Source organism: Periplaneta americana, chromosome 14 (assembly GCF_040183065.1).
Source record: "Periplaneta americana isolate PAMFEO1 chromosome 14, P.americana_PAMFEO1_priV1, whole genome shotgun sequence".
Taxonomy (NCBI): domain Eukaryota; kingdom Metazoa; phylum Arthropoda; class Insecta; order Blattodea; family Blattidae; genus Periplaneta; species Periplaneta americana.
The window spans coordinates 91,700,479-91,722,775 of record NC_091130.1 but is presented as its reverse complement, the minus strand read 5'-3'; the positions used below and the strand labels follow the sequence as shown (position 1 = coordinate 91,722,775).

The window sequence follows — 22,297 nt, the reverse complement described above, 5'->3', positions numbered from 1 at the left end:
CTTGTAGTTGCACACTTGAAGCAGTTTCGGAACTATGGTGTTTAAGCAGGAGTCATTCGATATCTGGATCTCGTAGAGCAGTGGTAGAGTGATCGCTTAATGATTCAAAGGTTGTGAGTTCGAGCCTTGTTCAAGTTATTTTATTTTATTATCGTTCGTTAGCAATATAAATAATATTCAAGTTTTGTATTCTGTTAGCATTCTTTAGCGATATAAATAATATTCAAGTTATCATTTATATTCTGGTATGACTCTTTAGCAAATAATATAAATTTAATGTTAGGTTTGGAACAATACAGTTGCATAATAGGAGCGTTAGTATTTTCTTCTCATATTATTACATTATACTATCCTGTAACACAATAAAATGAAAAGGAGTGACGAAGATTTGAATCTGAGACGTTGACATCTAAATTCCGACGTTCTTCCAACTGAGCTATGGCATTTATTTGGTACTGAAGTAATGCAATGCATTTTCAGAAACACTACAACTTAACATTAATTTAGATTATATTCTGAATATTTAATAATGATATAAAAAGGTTACGTTTATGACAAAATTTGTAGTTGTAGTAGCAGCTGCAGCAGCAGCATTATTTGTAACTATAGCCAAAGCAATGATTAAGGACATATTGTGTAGATACAGTTCAATGCAGGTCTTTCGAAAACAAATTATGGTTCTGAGGTCTAGATTTTTTTTTAACTCTGTGCATTTATTAATGTCGGCAAATGATATATAGTCATTAATAACAGTCTAATATTTATATTATTATTTTCTAATTGAAGAATGCATATTTTTATTATAGTGAATGCTTTGCCATTATTTTAAGACCTAAGTAGAGGCTAAGACTCTTTGAGGAAACCACGGTGCCATTTCTGCCTGCGACTTTGACCGGCATGACTCTACAAAGAGGTGCAGGACCAAACAAAACTGTAATACGGGCTGTGATTCACCTTGGTTTTTTGGCATCCAAGACAGATAGGCGTTTTCATGCTTCAGAAAGGACAGCTCAGAGATAGATGCAAAATTATCAACATTCGGCAATTTTTGGCAGAAAACCTGGGAGTGATAAAAGGAAAATTTCAACACTACAACAAGATGTCAGATTAGTGGCAGAGGTTGAAAGGAATCCTTTTCATACCACTGCTACTTTGAAGGCAGCTGTTAATTTTCCTGGCTGTGAGAAATTGTTTAAGGGCCGTCAATTTGAAATCTCGATGTGCCATTCTTAGAAAAGTTCATAAGGAGAAGCATATAGAAGAGCGTTTAGTCTTTGCAGTGGGAAATGGTGATCAGGATTGGAAAAGGGTAATCTTTTCTGGTGAAGTCGCCTTTTCTACTACAAAGGAAGGACCCACTCTTGTATATCATCCTCCTGGCACCCGATTTGATCACAGATTCACTGTCTCTCCCCCTCCGTTTTCTCTCTGCTCCTCGTCCACCCGATTCTCTAATTTTCTAATCATCTTGCTACCATTGATTGAGAATGGATCCTGCAGGTCCCTTGGACATGGCATTTCTAGATTTTCTGCTATATCACATAGTTATGATGGAAACATGCCTATGTTGTATTCTGTATATAATATACCTGTAGATATGCAATATGCAAAATTTCGATTCAACTGTTATACAATAAAATATTTTCATTTCAATCAAGGATTATATAGAGTCTTCCATTAGAAACATGACTGAACCTCGCAGTCTGCATGGCTCCCTTTCACTGTTAACTCGAGTCCAGTCATACTTCTAATGAAAAACTGTGCTATAACTGACTCCTTTTATTGAATTCTCTTTGTGCATATGCCTCACAGATTAATATTTATAAGTGTATAATAATTCCTCATGTTAATTAAAACAGCACATCATTAGCTGTAGACTGGTTTTCCACTCTCATAACATGGGTTCGAATCCTGATGAATCCAAGAAGAATTTATAGTAGGTTTTGCAAGATACTTTCAATTCCTCTACCAGCATTCCACCACTGCTACATTAATCATCACCATGCAGTGCTATGTAGTTTGCCTCTAATGGCACAATGAAAACAATGCATAAAGCAGTAAAAATAACTGCAACTTCAGCACATCACTCATTGATGGAGATGCTTGGATGAATGATGTGTAGTTGCAAATTGATTTTAAAAATGTTAATAACCATCTCAGCAGATTTGTTTTTTCTAATTCTACTGAATGTTAGCTGTAGGTTACACTACGTATTATTATTAAACTATTGGTATTTGAAGAAGACAATAGTTATTGGTCATTTATAAGCTGCATGGTCAGTTTCTTGGACCAACTGACGTAGGTCTATTCTTTCTTTCTGTTTCTGAATAAGACAATTAACTCATCATGGTTACTAGAATGGGTATAAGCTCCCAATCTGCACATCACACTACTCTTGGCCATTTGTCAAATAGATAATATGGATGGATGGATTTATTCAATCCGTAATATTCTTATAGTTGCTTTACAGCTAGAATAAGAAACATGTCTTAAGAAAAACAGTATCAGTGAAACAGATATTGGTTTGACATAGAATGCCAACAAGCAACAAAAAAGAAAAATACAGCATAACATACCAATCTAAACAATTTATCTATCAAACATGGAACGTGAAGTATTTCAACATGTTAGTGACAGAATTCCCGTTGTCAAAAAACTTGAAACCATTCAATTAAGCACCCTTACATTTGACTTATGTTTATCAAAACTTAAACAGACCTAGTCTTCACACACATATACCCATCCTGCTCTCTCTGCCCTCTCTCTTCTCTATCCATCTCTCTACTCTACTCTCCTCATTTGTCTCTCTCTCCCTCCCTCTTTTTCACATACATGCGCATATCCATGCAATTATTAACTAAATAGTAGTCTAATTATGTTCATGAGATCTAAAATATTAGTTTTGTTTGACATAAGAGATTGTTCTTGTTGTTTTGTAGGTTTATTACATTTTATCTATGTAGAAATTACAACAGTTCTGACGGCAATACAAATATTCATTACCCAACACAATTTACAGTTTCTTAATGTTAAACGTACATTAATATAAATACACACAAGATTGAGTATTTATTTAAATTCTTAATTACCTTCTAATGTTTCCTCAAGTGCTCTATTCAAGCAATCAGACTGCAGTTGGTGAACTAAATATCCCGACGAAATCTTCTCTGAAAGCTGTGATTCTGATATAAACTTTCTCTCTTCAGAAATATCAGATTCACTTGTTAAACCATAACTGTTTAAAGGATTCCTTGTTATACTTTCTTCAAAGTCTCGACACTGAATGAAGAACAAGCTATGTAAATTAAAGCTAGAAAAGGGTTACACTACAGAGCGTTCAGCTTGGATGCTGGTTGGGAACATGCGTATCAGACATGTTTGCACGAGTGTAGATCGTCCTCATCGATTCACAACCTTGTGCGTATATTTACTCCTATAACTTCTTTTCTCATCTGTGTTATAGTTGATCAAAGTGGTGTTCATCTGCATTCGCATATTCCCGAAGCAGAAATCATTACTCACACCTCATAAAATAGAGTATACAGGAATAATCTGCACACTGCAATACTGCAAGACACTAGCCTACATTTGCTCATTCGACTTTTCTCGAGTCTCCTACCCTTGAGCCTAACATGAGTGAGCATACCATGCTCATAATGACATATTTACATCTAATTAGAATATTTTATCGCCACACTCAAAGCTGCCCCAATACTGTCTCTTACACTGTCATTTTTAAAAGTTTGGATGGCATTTAACGAAACTTTGTTAGTTAAGTTTGAATGATTACATAAATTCATCAACTGATTATATAAACAGAAGTACAATATAGTATACTGTATACTAATATTATAGTAATAAATTCAACCCATATCTGCAACTAACCTCCATCACCATTCTAAACAATTTCCTTTATCAAAGAACAAGACAGTTGAATACTTCTTAAAGTCACTATACAGAGTGATTCACGAGGATTTACCGTCCTTTACGGAGCTTATTTCCAAGACAATCTGAGCAAAAAGTGTCATATAAACATGGGTCCTATTCTCAATATTTACAGAGTTACGTTTCGTTACTGGAACGCATTGCTGTGAACGTGTGATCTTGGCCAGCATGCAGTCAGCAGCCAGCATGGGTGCTACGAAAATCAAAGATAGCTGTATGCAGTTCCATAGCATGATGAGTGCCGTTCAGAAGCGTGCAGCCAAAGCCAAGTGTATTCAAGCAAACGGCGACATTTTTTAAAATGTGTTGTGAACTCTCCAAGACTGTAAACTAGGATGCAAAATTGAACTGCAAATAATTAAGTCAGTGGAAGTGGTGTGATTTGTAATAATTGTTGTGATAAGTGCATAAGAATAATGTAATTTTCTAGTTAAAAATAGAAAAAAAATGTCTGTACGAAGCAACTAAGGAGTTCACAGCACATTTTTAGCTTCATAATACTTGCAAATTAAAGAAATGATACTTCTGAATGGTTCATACTCTATTTGTATTATTCTTTTTTACCTTCAAACTAAAGAAAAACGTATTTTACAAACAACTATAAAATAGTGTAACTCTGAAAATATTGAGAATAGGAAGTATGTTTATATGACATTTTTTGCTCAAAATGTCTTCAGAAATAAGCTCTGTAAAGGACGGTAAATCCTCGTGAATCACCCTGTATGTAAGTCTTGCATTATAATGATCTTCATCCCACACTTCACATTTATTCCTACTTTCGCACTCTATTTGTATTCCTTCTTAAGAAGTTTCTACTTCACTCCATCTTTCTCTTCACATTTCACATTGAGCAAACAGCTCTCATTCCCATATCTTATCTGCTAATCATAGTCGTGCTCGAGCAAAACCTTCTAATGCAGCCCTCTGCCCCACACTATATACGAACTTGGAAGCAATATGGTAGGGCCTATAAGAGAAACTGCAAGCATCACTGAAATAAGTACAACTTTTGCATGTGAATAACAATTTCAGTGAAAGATGTGCATACAGTTGGATACCACTTTGAACAACTGCACTCATCAAATATAAATACAATAAAACAGTGTACATACTGTGACAGCGACGTGAGATTCGAACTCACGACCAGCGTCCCGCAAGAAAGCAGATCGCGCGGAGCACGAATGAATGGCGCGTGGTGGAGAGGGGAAAGGGCCAACGCGGCGAGAGAGTGGAGCGAGAGTGCGCGCGCAACTGCTGCATGCGGAGTAAGGGGGAATGGACCTTCCCGACCCTTCCAGAAGTGCGTCGAAGTGGAGATATCCAGATAATTCTCTACACACCTGTAGAAAGTTCTCGCAACTATGATTTTGCTATAAAAGAAGAAGCGCCAGCAAACTCGAGAGTTTTCAGTTATTCAGTCAGTGAGAAAGCCAGAGCAAGGAAGCCAGTCTTGTGCACCGGAGTTCGACTCGAGTGTGCGTCCGCAACTGCGTCAGCAGCCGAAGGCCTGAGTTCGAGTGCAGTGGATCGCAGTTGAAGGGACCTGAGTTCGAGTGCAGTGGACCGCAGTTGGAGGGACCCGAGTTCGAGTACAGTGAACTGTCTCTGAAGGTCTGTGGTTCGAGATACTGTGAACTCGAGTGACTGAGATAGAAGAACTGTGAACTGAGAACTGGTAGTTCTGATTTGTAAATAGTGCTTTGTAAATATTAGTTAAGATTAACAGTTCATTGTTGTTCGTACTAGTCCAAGTAAATTGTCATTGTCGTCGGTGGAGTGCTATAACGAATACTGTGTTGAGTGAAAATCCAATTGTTGACGAGAGTGTTTAAGATGAATTGTAGAAAGGAATTATTGTTGTGACGAATAAATTACATTGTTGTAACTAATAAAATTTACATTGGTGTCAGAATCGGGACATTATCAACAATGGAGAACCTACAGCAGATCCTGCAAGCCACCGCGGAAATGAAAGCTGAAATGAAAAAGGACATAAGTGACGTAAAAGCAGAAATGAAGAACGATATCAGTGAGGTCAAGAACGACATAAGTGAAGTGAAAACGGAGATGAAAAGTGACATAAGTGAAGTGAAAGGCGACATAAGCTGAGTGAAAGGCGACATAAGCGGAGTGAAAGATGACGTCACTACGCAAATTGAAAGCGTTTCGGCCCACGTAGATGGAATTGTCGCCATCGTGAAAGACGAACTTAAGGCAGATTTGGATAAACTAAACCAGAATTTTACAACTATAAATGAGACAGTAGCCGAGTTGAGAGACAGGAGGTAGACCATTTCGACGGCAAAATCCGCGATCTCGAACGTCGTCAAGAGGAAACGTGTGTGCTGATGGACCAACATGCTGTAGAAAACAAGCACATCCTCGCGTTGGTGGATCGCCAGGCTAGAGAACATAAACAGATAGTTGCCGAGGAGGTTCGACGTGCCATGCAAGAAGCGGCCACAGAGTTGAGGACTCCATATAGTGGACCTGGGGAACCATCGCCTTTAGCCAGACATTACAACGTCAAGACGCCGAAGTTCGACGGTACGACGTCTTGGGCGATATTCCGTCGCCAGTTCGAGGCCATCGCAGAGCACAATGGGTGGACGCCGGCAGAGAAAACTACTCAGCTGCTGGCCGCGCTTCAGGGACAGGCGTCGGAGATTCTTCACAGCGTTCCAGAAGATGGGACAGCCGCTGAGATAATGGCGGCCCTGGAGGGACGTTATGGTGACCATCAACTTGCTGCAGCATTTAGGACCCAACTAAAAACGAGGGTCCAACAGTCAGGCGAGTCCCTACAAGAATTCGCGATGGCGGTGGAACAACTTGCCCATAAGGCCCTCAGGGGCCTACCTAATGACTTCATCGCTGGAGAGGCGGCCTACACCTTCGGCAGCGGAGTTCGAGACCCGGAAATAAGACAACAGCTACTCTTAGCAGAGCATCGCATCATCAACGCAGCTCTGGCGGTGGCCCTCAGGATGGAGGTGGCCAAGTTGGCGGCGGGAGTCTCAACACCGCACTGGATCAGGAGCGTCACGGCGACGGATGCTGGGGGGCGCCAACCGAAGCCACCCGAGAGGCAGTCAACGGAGCGGCGGAGACGACGGGCGCCCACCTGCTGGTCCTGTGGCAAACCGGGATACTTGAGAAGGGACTGTGACCAATCCGGCCACAGGCAGGAGAGAGAGGTGGCCGACGTCGAGGAGCGCCAACAGTCAACGAAGCGGCGGAGACGACGGGCGCCCACCTGCTGGTCCTGCGGGAGACAGGGACACCTGAGAAGGGACTGTGACCAATCTGGCCACAAGCAGGAGAGAGAGGTGGCCGACGTCGAGGAGCGCCAACAGTCAACGGAACGACGGAGACGACGGACGCCCAACTGCTGGTCCTGCGGGAGACCGGGACACCTAAGGAGGGACTGCGACCGCTCCGGCCACCGGCAGGAGAGAGAGGTGGCTGACACCGAGAGAAACCAACAGTCGCCTGAGCAACGGAGACGACGGGTGCCCACCTGCTGGTCCTGCGGTGAACCTGGGCACCTGCGGAGGAGTTGCGACCGACCTGGCAACAGTCAGGAGAGAGAGGGGGCCGATGCTAGGAGGAGCACGTCGGCGCCATCATCACCGTCCCCTCGGCTCGTCCTGAAACCGGTCGACAGAAGGTGCGACGATGGGCTGATTGCTGAAGGACGGATAAGAGGCCGTCCATGCAGAGTACTGGTGGACACCGGGGCGATGCTCACTATCACCAGACCAGACGTCGTGCGTGGCCTACCTGGGAGGACGCCGCTGCGCCAATACGAGCTACGGACTGCTTCAGGCGAGAGCTTGCCCATCCAGAGAGAGGTCTTCCTGGACCTGACCTTGGGGAAGAGGAAACTGGAGATGTGGGTGTTCGTCGCCAACATCACCGAGGACGTCGTCCTGGGACTCGACGCCATGCGGTTACTCGATGCGACGGTGGACGTCCGGCGCCGTATACTCCGTCTTGGTCGGGATGAAGTGTTCCTGATGGACGCCGAAGACCAACCCGTGACCGGCGAGCTCTCCTTGGAGGGCCAAGTGGAAAAGCAAGATGGCGCCCACGCGGTACGAGTATCGCTGCCCAGCCAAGCCAAGGATGGGGTGGCGCCACCATAAGGAGGGAGCAGCCAGAGGACCCCAAACGTTGGACCGACTAGCAGCCTACCAAGGGACTGCCCGGGACGAGCAGCCCTAAGGAGGGGGCAATGTGACAGCGACGTGAGATTCGAACTCACGACCAGCGTCCCGCAAGAAAGCAGATCGCGCGGAGCACGGATGAATGGCGCGCGGCGGAGAGGGGAAAGGGCCAACGCGGCGAGAGAGTGAAGCGAGAGTGCGCGCGCAACTGCTGCATGCGGAGTAAGGGGGAATGGACCTTCCCGACCCTTCCAGAAGTGCGTCGAAGTGGAGATATCCAGATAATTCTCTACACACCTGTAGAAAGTTCTCGCAACTATGATTTTGCTATAAAAGAAGAAGCGCCAGCAAACTCGAGAGTTTTCAGTTATTCAGTCAGTGAGAAAGCCAGAGCAAGGAAGCCAGTCTTGTGCACCGGAGTTCGACTCGAGTGTGCGTCCGCAACTGCGTCAGCAGCCGAAGGCCTGAGTTCGAGTGCAGTGGATCGCAGTTGAAGGGACCTGAGTTCGAGTGCAGTGGACCGCAGTTGGAGGGACCCGAGTGACTGAGATAGAAGAACTGTGAACTGAGAACTGGTAGTTCTGATTTGTAAATAGTGCTTTGTAAATATTAGTTAAGATTAACAGTTCATTGTTGTTCGTACTAGTCCAAGTAAATTGTCATTGTCGTCGGTGGAGTGCTATAACGAATACTGTGTTGAGTGAAAATCCAATTGTTGACGAGAGCGTTTAAGATGAATTGTAGAAAGGAATTATTGTTGTGACGAATAAATTACATTGTTGTAACTAATAAAATTTACAATACTATTCTTAGGGCCGAATTCGTAGTGAATACTTAAGAGTGGGTCACTTAAGTGATAAGTCACTCATATCTGTTTCCATTTCATAAGCAACACTTACATAAGATCTACACTCATACAATGAGTAACAGAGTGACATTTATAGCAGTACTGGTATGATATATGGCAACATTGCATTCTGTGATGTCATGGTCTTTTGGATCTGTTTTTTATGTATCACAGGACAAGCAGAGCATGGATCAGTTATTATTAGTGGTTTGTTGAATTCATCTTTGTAAATAATTACTACAGCCTGCTGCTTTAACCTGAAATGATTATATTTAAGGGGAAGCATTGGACAGACCATGAAAGGCTTCATCTGCAAGATTTGGTATTAAAATACGAATATATAATAGAAAACAAAAAAACTGATTATGTTTCTACCCAAGAAATAATGATATTATGTGGAAGAAGATTTGCTTGAAATTCAATGCCAATACTCAAACTGCAAAAGTAAATGTTTGTATTATTTATTATACATTCATTTATTTGCAGATATGTAAAAAAAAATCATGACTTTCTTTCAGAAAGATGTTTGACAACTAAATAAACTGAAGGAAAATATTACATTTCACAGAAATGCACACTATTGGCTGAATCACACGATATAGGCCTAAATGAACACAAACCAAATGCAAAAATATAATGAAAACAAATAGTCAGTAAAAATTTCACATTATAAAAATTTGAAGGTTAATACTAATACAAATCACTGTAAATACTCTCTGAAAAGAGGAAGTTGCTCAGAACCTCAGAGCAATACTCGCTTTAATAAGTGGAGAGATTTGTATTTGTTGGTCACATTTTCTCTTATTAATGACACAAAAATGTTCACAATAGTTCATTTGTTAAAACGAAAACTCTCCTTGAATTGCTGTTCATCACATAGCCTATATATATCTAAGATTTACCATATTCCCAATATATCGTTTTTATTTGCTCAGCATATGTCCAGAATAAAGTTCAATACATTCTGCAAAGTCATCATCATCATTATTATTATTATTATTATTATTATTATTATTATTATTATTATTATTATTATTATTCCAATGACTATTTTCTGAAAAACAACTACTCTGGTCAGAAATAAATATAAATGAGGATCACTCATATATGAATGAGGGACAACCACAGTCTTGACATACAGTCACGAAGCTTGAGGTGATATTTTTACATTTCTCGCCATACAATGCTCCAAGCAGTTAGCAACTGAGAGTACTAGGAACAATAAATAGATTGTATGACAGTAGCGATCCTAGTGGCTAACTGAATTTCAACTGTCACTGGATGCATATTCCCTACATATTGAACTTCGTGACTGTAGGCCTATATACTAGACTGTGAGGCAAATATGAAATGAGTTTGAGTACCACTCATTTATAAGTGTTCACTATGAATTCGGCTCTTAATCAAAGCTATGTGAGTGAAAATACATGAGAGGATACAGATCAGTAATGTCGCAGTCTATTTTGGTCATGCAGGCATGTCTGATGCATATGTTCCCAGTTGAGAGCCAAGCTATATGTTTCATGGTAAATAACATATATAGGCATATTATATATATATATATATATATATATATATATATATATACAGGGTGCATATGAAGTCTGACTAGTGTAATATGTAGCTTCTAGGCGATGTATGCAATGGGGGGGGGGGGAAATGAGCTGGCCACCCTAACCCATTATCTCCTGACCTAATTGCCTCATAAGTGATGCCTTCTTGGTATCATTTGTGAGGTTCAGACCAGTCTTCGGACAGTTGACTAAACAACAACATATACCAGGGTGGAAGTGAAATAACCTTGCAAATTGAAAGAGATGATAGGGTACACGTAAATGAATAGAAAACCTATAAGTTATTAAATTTTGTGATTAAATTTGATGGTGAATTAGAAAATTAAGTTTGAAGTTTCAGCAGTCCAGCAATATCATCGCTACAACACTCTACTCACATTCAGATGTAAGACATTGCCATGCGTTCACTTCGTGCAATGGTTTGAATTTAGAAGTTTTTTAAATTAAATTTACACGAAAACCATGCACGCTATTGAAATTCACTAGAGGGATTAATTATTCTTTATTAGATTTCCTATCGATATGGACAAAACTCACGATCCTACTTGCAATAGTTACCGATAATAAAGAGATTGTTAAACATTTGGAAAAAACATTTTTTTTTCTGAAAAAAAAAAATTATGAACTTTCCACCAATATGATAACTTATTATAGTTTTTATTACACACAACATAAGCTTTCGCTCTGGAAATCTGGAAGGCTATTTCACTTCACCCTGTATATATAGGATGATTAATGACTAATGACCTGCACTTTAGGAACCAGTTCTGTAGGCCATTGTCGATGTACAATGTCATATATCATATATCAGTAATCTATTTCTGCATACATTACACAAAATATATCTGTAGCTTTTACTTTGTCAAACACTACAAATTGACGTAATGGGGAAAATTAGTTCTGATCTTAGGCCTATATTCGCTACCACAACAGAATAGGCTATTAATATTACCTTGAACTCTGTATTTGGATCTATAACATTATCCAATGCCTCCTCTTCATTCCCTTTCCACTCGTCAACAATAACTGATGTATCAACTTCATGGTTAACTTGCTCTACATACAAATTGAGGTTAAATTTGTCCATAATTCCAAGACTGCGGACTTTGTCATGCTTTCCCCTAAAAAGAAAAGAAAAGATGACAATAATAACGTAAAAATGTTCTCATTGCCTCTATAAATTTTATGATACAAACAAGTGATGAAAGTATGAAAATAATGTTAAGAATGTCACTGTTCTCAATTTTACATACAGCCTAGGAAGTTAAAACAAAATTAATTAAAACACATAATGTATAGGCTAAGCTAAATGCCATTTTATAAAATAGTCGTGTTATTTATAGGCATGTCGATTTGTTGTAATTCATTTTATAATAAAACTGTCTTTCAACAGTTGTTGATTCTAACCTTAATTCAAACCTCTACTTTTATAGCCTATTTGTTTAACTGATAAACCTCACGTTCGGACAAACTTCAGAATCCGGGTTTCTTCCTTCTTCTCTACAATTCTTCTCCTCTTCTTATTTAATGACGCTGTATCCTCCCGTTATGAAAGATTTTGACATTCCGTTTATCAATTTACAAACTCATTGTCACTAAAGTATAATTAATTAACTAGATATAAAAATCACTGTAACTATGCGCTGGACTTGAATGTAACATCTGATCGTAAACATCCTCACTATACCGAAATGGATGCCAGATTTATTCTACAATTCTAATAACGTTTACATTACATGTCACCTAACTATCAAACCCATGTCTAGATCACCCTATTCACATTTCTCTTACGTGGCTGCCCCTTTCTGCTCAGGCTCACGTACACAGCGTCATCTAGCGGCCGAACCATGACGTCAACTTACTGTGTAGGTGGATTTGTCTATACAGTATACAAAGCAGTATGTTTTGGTTCTTGCGACGAGAAGGTAAATGAATGCAGTGGGTATGTAGTGACAGCATTTACGAACATGAGCTTTTCATTATTATGAATTTATTATATTTAAATAGTATAAGTAAATATTAAATATATTTAAATTGGTACCTTATTAAAATATTATTTTGACAACGTCACTTGCGTTACAAAGCCCAATTAAAACGCACAATTACGGAAACTATTTCCAGTATCCACACATACCGGGTGGTGACTTGGAACATGCACCATAGAGATTTCAACGCTAAAATTTATATTTTGTTTTATTGGCTCCCATAATTATTATAGAAGAAAATGTCATGAAAGTTTTTTGTAGAGAAAAAAATTCTGCATCCATTTGTTTCATAAAATTCATATTTTGATTATGATTGTGTTAGGAATTAATACAAATTTAAAAGTAATTATAACCAGCTTTAATGAAAACTTAATTACAGTAAGTCATGTATAATTGATAGTCAACACATTGTATATCAGACTTGTATGATTTTTGTTGTTCTTTAGTCAACTGTCCGAAGACAGGGATCACAAGTGATAGCAACAAGGCACCACTCATAAGGCAACTAGGCCAGGAGATAATGGGGTAGGGTGATCAGTTCCTTTTCCCCTCCATTGCATACATGGCTGATTAGCTATATATTACACTAATCAGACTTCAGATGCATACAAACAATTGTCCTTCCTCTGACTCATCTTGTCAAGTAAGATGTACTATCTGATAATAGAATCATATAGCCTATCAGTCAGAACCTCAGGGAGATTTTTGTTGCTTTATCATAGTGTTAATTCTAGTAACTGTGTTCTACAGATCATAATGAGGTATTTTTTGCTATATGAATGTCCATGCATGTAACAAGAGATAACATAGGGTCAGAAATTTAATGTTCTAAAGTTTATACATGAATAGAATAGAATATTTTGTCATTAGATAGCACATGGCCGTTTTAGACAAAGTCAAGTTGCATACAAGTGGGTCATTCCATAGAAAATTGTAAGAATATGCCAGTGATGTCATAATTTTTTTTTTGTGCTTTTAATATAATACTGTTATTATAAAAATAAATTAAACTGCCAACTATGACTTCCATATCATTAATATTTTAGTCATGCGGAATGATTGACAAATGGATGGCAGTTACATGTTATCCATAATTTGACATATTCTAGACACTCTATATGAAGTGTTATCGAAACTAAAGAGACGTCTTTGTAAACGTGAACAACCATATTTTAATATCTTAGGGTGCTATTCATAGACATTTCGCTAGCCCGCGCTACGAGCGTGCTAAACAGGATTCATATCATATCATATCTCTGACACTGGTTTATGAGTACGAAAAACGTTAGTTCGCTGATCATCCACCGAAAGCCCGCGCTAAGAATGTCTGCGAATACGGCCCTAAAAGACTAATTCGAATAATATTAAGGGATGCTCATAAAAACGCTTCATTGAAAAAAGAAATAGTTTTATATTTGAATGCAACATTTTAAATTCATGCGAATTTCATTCGTATTGAAGAAAATCTTATTCTTAATCCATCTCCCAAGTTTTATGACCTAATCTCAAAACACTTATGAGTAATTAAATTAATAAAATTATTAATTCTTGTTCTGACGGTTGAAAATCGCTTGCTATTTGTGGTGGTCACGAGACGTCATAACTCGATGAGTAATCTCAAACTCGTGTGTCTTCTCCCCGACCTTGATCGCGCAGCTGGAGTTGACAGTATACTTCTGGAAGCATTTGTTTAAAGCTGTGAATTTTTAACAGTGCAGTGGTGCCTGATTAGATTGAAAATGCCAAAATCTGAAAGTCGTTTTCGGTATTGTGGTGTTGTAACCCTTTCGGACTCCAAGTACATACGAGAAAGACAGGCAATAGAAAAGTTATCGAATGGATGCGAGAAAAAAAATACCGAATTTAGGTGATGCAATATGTAGTTCGTGTTGTATCACATTATCAAAAATGGCATCCGCGTGTAGTGAACAAAGTGATGTGACTTGTGAGGAAATCGAGCAAAGAAGAATGTGTGCCGGGGATTGATACTGAGTCGAAATCTAGTGAAGGAGAGTATGTTCTACCAGAAATTAAAGAGGAGGCCACATAAGCAATTTAAATAAATTATTAAACGCCCCTTGGACAGTATCCTGTTTCTAAACGTAAGTTGTCGCGCGTCAAATCATATGCGGCAAGGAAAGCCAATGCCGTGAACGAAACAGTTAGTAAAATATTTAATGTAGGGAATAAAAGTAACGATGGCGAAGAAATGATCGCACAATTTAAGGAGAAATTCTCTAATGTACACTCAACGAACGAAAAAGTATATGGTTTAACCTGTTTATTAAAAAGTGGAGCGTAAACAACAAAATAATGTCGGAATTCGGAGTTTCGCTTTATGTAGCTTTATGTAGCTAGCATCTCTAAACTGACACAAAACCATAAATGAATAATGTCCGTACCGGTACCTGACAGAAAATATCAACGCCATATCCCTGAAGAAACTGTCACACTTGTCCACAACTTCTACCTAGAGGACGATATTAGCAGGATTTTTAGCAGGAATTAAAGATGCAAAGTCTGTGAAAGAGGGTGACAGAAGAGTGAAAAAACAAAAACGACTCCTTTTGGCTAACTTAAAAGAACTCTACAAAGAATTTAAGAACAGGCATCCAGGCTCAAAGATAGGGTTTTCTAGCTTTGCGTCCCTTAGACCGAAACAGTGTGTTCTGTCGGTGGGGGGAGAAAAAAAATCAGCGATGGTGGAGCAGGGCAATATAAGAACAGAAAGAATTTTGTCAATATATCTTATCACATGACGGACTTTAAGGTCGCAGCCGAGTGGCATTTTTTTGCAACAAGTCACGGCAAGAGCCCCTGCGACACGATGTCGGTGGAACAATAAAGAGGCTTGCTGCACACGCTAGTCTACGGGGAACTCAAATTACGAACCCAAAAGAACTGTATGAATGGGCGAAAATTAATATTCCTGGTGTTGATATTTCGTTTACGGGAAAGAACAACATGAAAATGAGGCTGACATATTAAATAACGATCGGTTTCTCAGGCTGAAGACGTGCCGGGAACACGTACCATTCACTGTGTAGTTCCAGTCTGCGAGAACAAACTAACTATTAAAACATTTTCTTCGTCATATGAAGTACCCAAAGAAGTTATTGTAAGTGCACGGAGAAGTCGCGGCAGGAGAAGCAGTGTAAACAGCATCACGCGGCAATGACATTCTGTACGACGGGATAGCCTACCTGCTAAGCTCCTTTGTTCCGGTGAGTTATCTTTATTAAAAGCTAACATGGTATTTAAGTCTACAATATAAAATTTTCAGTGGAATCAATATATCCTAAAGAATTGAACACATTTTTTTTCCTCTGTAAACATTAATTGAATTTTGTGTTCTATGTATTATTTAAATTATTTTACGGCGGGTAACTATTTAAAAAATTATATTCATTTTGAGGGCATTTGTAAACTAAGCTCCCCTTTTCCGAATCACTTTTCCATCTTCTTTTACATAGTAAGAAAACTTCAATGAATGAAGACATGTACCTTGCTAAACCAATATTTTAAATGCTGATTGCTGCCAAACTATGAAGAATATAAATATAATATTGCGTGAAATTCATATTTAGAACATATAGAATGACCTACTACAATATGTTTAACTTTTGAGACATCATGGTTCAAAAACATACTTTTTTGCATGGAATGACCCAAGTGTGAAATACATTAACTTGCGTGATTACACATTTCCATAGTTAGGCCTATATCAAAATACAGATTGTTAGTTTTCTTCTAATTCAAATTCACTGTATAGGCTACTCGTGAGATTCATCGGTCTGTTTAAGTAAAGTGCAGGAGTGTTCATTTCATCGTATTTCAATCATTTATCATGTTAGTCACCCTCGGGTGCGGCATTTCCGTGCTAGTTGAAAGATTATACTACTATCACCTACTACTGGGGGAGAATGGAGAAGTAGATACAATCATGAGCTGTACCAACTTTATGGGTATCCAAACATTGTTACAGCCATAAAAGTCGCAAGATTTCGTTAGGCTGGACATGTATACAGAATGAATAATAGTGAAATCCCTAAGCGAGTCATGGAGTATAAACCGGAAGGATGGATGGAATAATTGAAGATGTGAAGAAACTTGGAATCAAGAGCTGGTGGATGGTGACGAGGAATAGCGAGTCGTGGAGGAAAATCCTTAAGGGGGCCGAGACTCGAACATGGCTGTAGTGCTTATGATGATGATGATCACGTACACTATATGTTTAAAGATAATATTTTTTACTAAGTCAAGATGTTAAATGAAAAGTGAGAATTTCAGTGTTCTATTTAATGATTTATCTACGTTTGAAATATTAATTCAGTAAACGGAGGAACGTTATAAGCTGGCATAGAGTACTCGTAGGCCTACACGATAGTGTATGACTGTAATCTGCAAAACGAACACATTTTTGTCATTTCATAGCTGGTTTTATGTAATGTTGTTAAACAACAGGAATTGATAATTGCATACCTAATGTAATTTGTACAGTACACTTAGCGGCAAAAAGAATGGGCCGGCCGACAATTTCGAAGTTCCAGAGACATACGTTGCGCATGCTCGTCTCGTCAACGCTGTAGTTCTCTAGGTAACACATAATTAAACCATTTAAATTTGCTGTATTTTGTTTAAGAGGCTAAAATATGTAATAAAATCGAATGGCGGGTTGATTCTACATACATCAGGGCCCTTGAAGAGTGAAATAGTAATAAAATTGATAAATACAAAATCAACCGGAGCGAATATGAACAGGAAAACCATGTATTATGCCGAAGCGATATAAACAGTTACAGTAGCGTAAGTTGTTACGGCATTGGTATATTGAACAAGTTAGTAGTAGTAGCTCAAAGTTCGAATCTCCCTAAATCTTCTTTTTTTTTTTATTACAAAATTGCCATCATATGTGTCTCGCAAAGCTATAATTATGTGGCGATATCTCTTAGAATATGCCCAAACTCTAATAAATAATAAACCTCCCTCTCTCTTTCAAGCAATACTGCTATCTGTTAATATAACGTTCTGTCTCGTCATTACGCTTGAAGATGGCACAGAAACAATAACTCATTGCCCTGGTTCGCATAGGTTATTCTGCGTATGCTACTCTCCGACAGGACTTCGATTGGAGAAATGTCATTTTCTCCGACGAGGTAATTGTCTCCAATAGCAATGATAGTACTGCCCTAGTTTGTTTGAATGACCACCGATACGCTTCGCGTGAGGGTCTCGTGTTGGGGGTGGATGTTATACGATGGGATAGGACTTCTGGAACGCATCCACGGTCTGTTTACGGCAGAAGCCTACGAACACATTTTGGCAAATGTAGTGATCCCTTCCGCCCGAAAACGATATCCAGAAGGAACACTTTTCTTTTTTTTTTAAGTAGGTTATTTTACGACGCTTTATCAACAGATTTGGTTATTTAGCGTCTGAATGACATGAAGGTGATAATGCCGGTGAAATGAGTCCGGGGTCCAACACCGAAAGTTACCCAGCATTTGCTCATATTGGGTTGAGGGAAAACCCCGGAAAAAACCTCAACCAGGTACCTTGTCCCGACCAGGAATCGAACCCGGGCCACCTGATTTCGCGGCTAGACGTGCCAACCGTTACTCCACAGGCGTGGACAACACTTTTCTTCCAGCAGGATAATCATCCGATAGACTACACACCGCCAACCGGATTCAAAGATGGTTTACGAGGAGGCATGATGTCGACCCAGTCGACTGGCCTCCAAATTCACCAGATATGAATCCGTTTCAAAATTTGTGGGCTGCAGTCAAAAGGATCCTACGCTCTAATTGGGCAGAAGAACCACCCGTTCGGACACCTGAGGAATTGTGGGACAGAGTTCTAGATGCGTGGGAGAAGATGGCAAAGAATTTAGACCTGTTCCATAATTTTGTGGACTCCATGCCGCGCAGAATGAGGGCAGATGTTGACGCAGGTGGTTTGTGGACGAGATACTAGTCCCCACCACAGCCTTGTTTTGTTAATATATTAACAAATCGTTTGTTTTTGTTAATTTAATTATTTATTTGTGTTTGATATGCGTCCGTTTTTTTAGGATGTGAAACAAGTATTTTTGTTTATACAGACCAGGTCTCACCTACTAATAGCCCACAGGTGATGGCCAATAATATTTTTAAAAGGCAGGCATAACGAAGTTTGTTAACAAATGCCATTTCACATTTAAACTAATAAATTAAGTAAAAGTTAAAATAAAAAAAAAAAATAATTTTACCGTACCAGGAGGCGAACTCACAACCTCTAGCACGGATGTCAGAATTCTTACCACTGGGCCACACACTGCTCGTAAGGTTTATTACATTATAGACGGATGACTTTCAATGAAGAGACACCACAGCAATGCCTTGCAGTGGGTAACGTTTACACGAGTGAACCGCGCGATAGAACTTAGCATTTCTATCGACCAAGAGTCGGCCGCTAAGTGTACATTTTACAATTTCACATTACAACCTTATTGATCTTTGGTTCTCCTTCCGACTGAAAACGATTCATTCGTTCCATGTTATTAGTAATAGTAGTAGATGTGAGATATTGTAAAATAGGCCTATTTACTTTTCTGTATGATATCATACAAAATGGTAGATACCGGTATTTTTCTTTTCTTCTGGAATAAAATCACGTTGTGTGAGAGTGACGGTTTCTTCAAGAAAATAAATTTGTACAAGTGTTGTTAACAAGTGATTTTGTAAAGCGTCGTAACATGTACCGATAATTAGATCATTTTATTGTCTACTTGACGAGTTAAACAGAATCGTTAATTTTTTGGGGCAGTATATTAACTAGATCTAGTAGACTATCTAAGTAAAAATGTTCAGGCTAAAAGTGGCATTTTCTTAATATTATACAGAATAATATCTGCTGTAGAATATAAAAAGGGTGAAGAATTAAAGTATTATAACTCAACTTAAAAGTATCGGAAATAAGGGGCTGTCGCTACGCCACTGACTTGGAATGTACTGGTAGGCTACTATTAATTGAATGGGTTAGTTGGCGATCATGTCTGCTTGATACCGGTATCTGAAATTTCGAGACTTTATATTAGAGCCGGATCATACTACCCATAGGTCAGCGGTGACCAAAACTCGAACTGCTGTGATTACATGCAACAGACAGCCTATCAGGAAAGGAGACGAAGGAAAGGTACTTGGCATGAAAACTACAAGCAGTGGCGGTCCCTGTACTAATATCTTGATCAATCTCGCGGATAAAAATCTCAAGCTTTGCTGTATCAGTAATGTCACTACTGTCATCAAGAGCCAGTGAATAATATACGATTTTTCTTGCTTCTTTTTTTAACCTTCCTATTGATTACAATCAGGAATTTTCTAAATTCTTCTCTCGATACTTGGTCGAGAAATTCGTAGTTTTTCAAAATTAAAAACTTCTTATGGACAAGTTATTTAAGATATTTTAATCATTACTCTTTTGAGAAATTCTGTTCTATTAAAAGGCTTTAGATTACGAGATATTTCAAATATCATTAGGTAGCTGACTTCCTTACATTTATTTATGTCATCTTTCTCTTCCTGGCTATGATTTAAGACATGCCAATTCCTGGCGTTTAACAGTTCGTTGACGCATAATATTGAATAAGTTTTTCTACAATATTATTATTAAATGAATAACTAATAAATAGTTACCCTCATCTAAAGATTAAGAAGATTAAAATTGAGATAAAACCTAATAATTTTATGCTTCTTGGGAGAAGATCTAAAAATATCAATATTCATGCACGTATAGAAGAATTATAGAAACACAACTTAGTGTTTAGTAATAATAATAATAATGATAATAATAATAATAATAATAATAATAATAATAAATTATTCAGAGTGACAATGTTTCTATACATTCCGAATTGAACCGTTGAGCAAAGTAAACATATTACATTTTGTCCGACAAAACAACAAAAAAGTTCTCCTTCTCATTCTTTACGAAACGACTTCATACTGTTTGTAGAGACAGAGTTTGTAGAGCGACATGATACCGCCACTGCTTCCCTTCAGTACGTGAATGAAATACACACGGAAACTCCTCGTACCCGTTTGAATGTCTGTGATTACACACTGTAATCACGACACCCGCTTTTGTCACCGCTGCTAGCTTGTCCAGGATTATTCAAATAGGATATACTGTCTTGCTGTCGGCCTCAGATAGTTCTTCAAACTTTTCTCATAATGAATTCATAATTATCCAATTTTATCAGAATCAATGATATATTATTATATATCTACAGTTAAAATCCTATTAGAACTTCATTCATTTTCAGATTCATTAAAAGCTATGGATCTCTTGAGATTAGAGAAGTAAGCTTAATATGTCGACTTCGTGATTAAATGGAAATTATTCTGTTACAGCATAAAATGAAACTTCATCCTTGATGAAACTTGAAACTTCTTTCTTGAAACATACAGACCTACGTAGTATTTTCAAACTCCGACCTGGGGTGTGTGGTGTGTTTGAAAATTTTAGGACTTCTTATTCATAGTGATATCACTGAATCTCTTTCTAAAAGAACTTCTTCCTGTACAAACACACATAGTTTTATGCAATATTTTAATGCAGGGCCTAGGCTACTCTTCTACGTAATCAAAGTAGGCTAGCATAAATTTGCGAATCCGGTTTTAGCGATTTGCAATTACTGTTAATAATAGTAAGGAGTAGGCTATTTACTAGTGTCTTGCAATGTTCGAACATGAGAGAGGCAGCCAGACATTACAAACTTCGTCTTACTTCGTATGAAAAACTACTCGCAAGATCTGTGCTAGAATTCTTAAGCCAGGTCTGGGCACGAAGGGGTGGTAGAAGAAATCATAGAAACCTCATCCATGTTCTCCTCTCTTACACCGCCTTACAAACAAACCCACAGTAAGGCACTTTGAGTCAGTGGTGGACTTCAGGCGACCAGCGAGAGACGAAAGTTCGTGAAAACTACGTGTGATCATACAATGGCTCTTGATATAATTAATTTCAATATTCATTTGGTACTTTGCATTAGTAATAGCATACAGGTAGCTTAAAATATCTTTATTGTATGCATTTCTGGCATAAGTCACTCTCTTGAACAGCTCTGGGTACTAATAAGCCGAGAAGGGCAGTCGGTTTTTCCCTCTTTTTTTAATCTATTTCTTTATGAACAAAATTAGAGTATATCTGTCGCGTACCGGTATTTGTAGTTTGTTACATTAATAGTGGAAGTCATATCTATACTAATAATAAATCTGTAACGGTAACCAAAATTTTTCTGGCAATTTTCGCTTTTCCAAAAAGAAAAAAAATTACGTTAACATGTATAATTAACCGTCCTGAGACCGAAAATCGCATTTTTGAAATTGTTGTTTGTATGTCTGTCTGTCTGTCTGTCTGACTGTCTGTCTGTCTGTCTGTCTGTCTGTCTGAATGTTTGTTACCTTTTCACGCGATAATGGCTAAACCGATTTCTATGAAAATTGGAATATAAATTAAGTTCGTTCTAACTTAGATTTTAGGGTATGTGGCATTCAAAATATTTTATTTAAAAAGAGGGTAATAAGGGGGCCTGAATTAAACAAATCGAAATAACTTGCTTATCGATTTTCATGAAAAATGTTACACAACAAAAGTTTCTTTGAAAACGATTTCCGATAAGTTTTATTCTATGCAAAATTTTGATAGGACTGATATTTAACGAGATACACGAGTTTTAAAATAACATGTTTTATCACCGCCGTCTGACTAATAGGCTATTTAAGGTGGCCTTGC

At 38.4% G+C, this 22,297-nt stretch overlaps 2 protein-coding genes across 5 annotated transcripts in view; one reads left to right on the top strand and one right to left on the bottom strand.

Moving 5' to 3' along the window:
• LOC138713561 (golgin subfamily A member 3-like) overlaps nucleotides 1-12,388 on the bottom strand; it is a 64,967-nt gene extending 52,579 nt beyond the window's left edge. Inside the window, exons 1-3 of one of the 4 annotated variants that reach the window (XM_069845736.1) lie at nucleotides 12,327-12,388; nucleotides 11,488-11,656; nucleotides 3,090-3,279 (exon numbers count right to left, since the gene is read on the bottom strand). In XM_069845736.1, the coding sequence (XP_069701837.1) occupies nucleotides 3,090-3,279; nucleotides 11,488-11,622 (325 nt within the window). In that variant the 5' untranslated portion in view covers nucleotides 11,623-11,656; nucleotides 12,327-12,388. The other 3 variants (XM_069845734.1, XM_069845735.1, XM_069845737.1) reach the window with 3 other exon arrangements.
• LOC138713015 (uncharacterized) overlaps nucleotides 12,373-22,297 on the top strand; it is a 344,765-nt gene continuing 334,840 nt past the window's right edge. Inside the window, exon 1 of the mRNA XM_069844698.1 lies at nucleotides 12,373-12,477. Within this exon, the coding sequence (XP_069700799.1) occupies nucleotides 12,465-12,477 (13 nt within the window). The 5' untranslated portion in view covers nucleotides 12,373-12,464. The remainder of the gene's footprint in view (nucleotides 12,478-22,297) is intronic.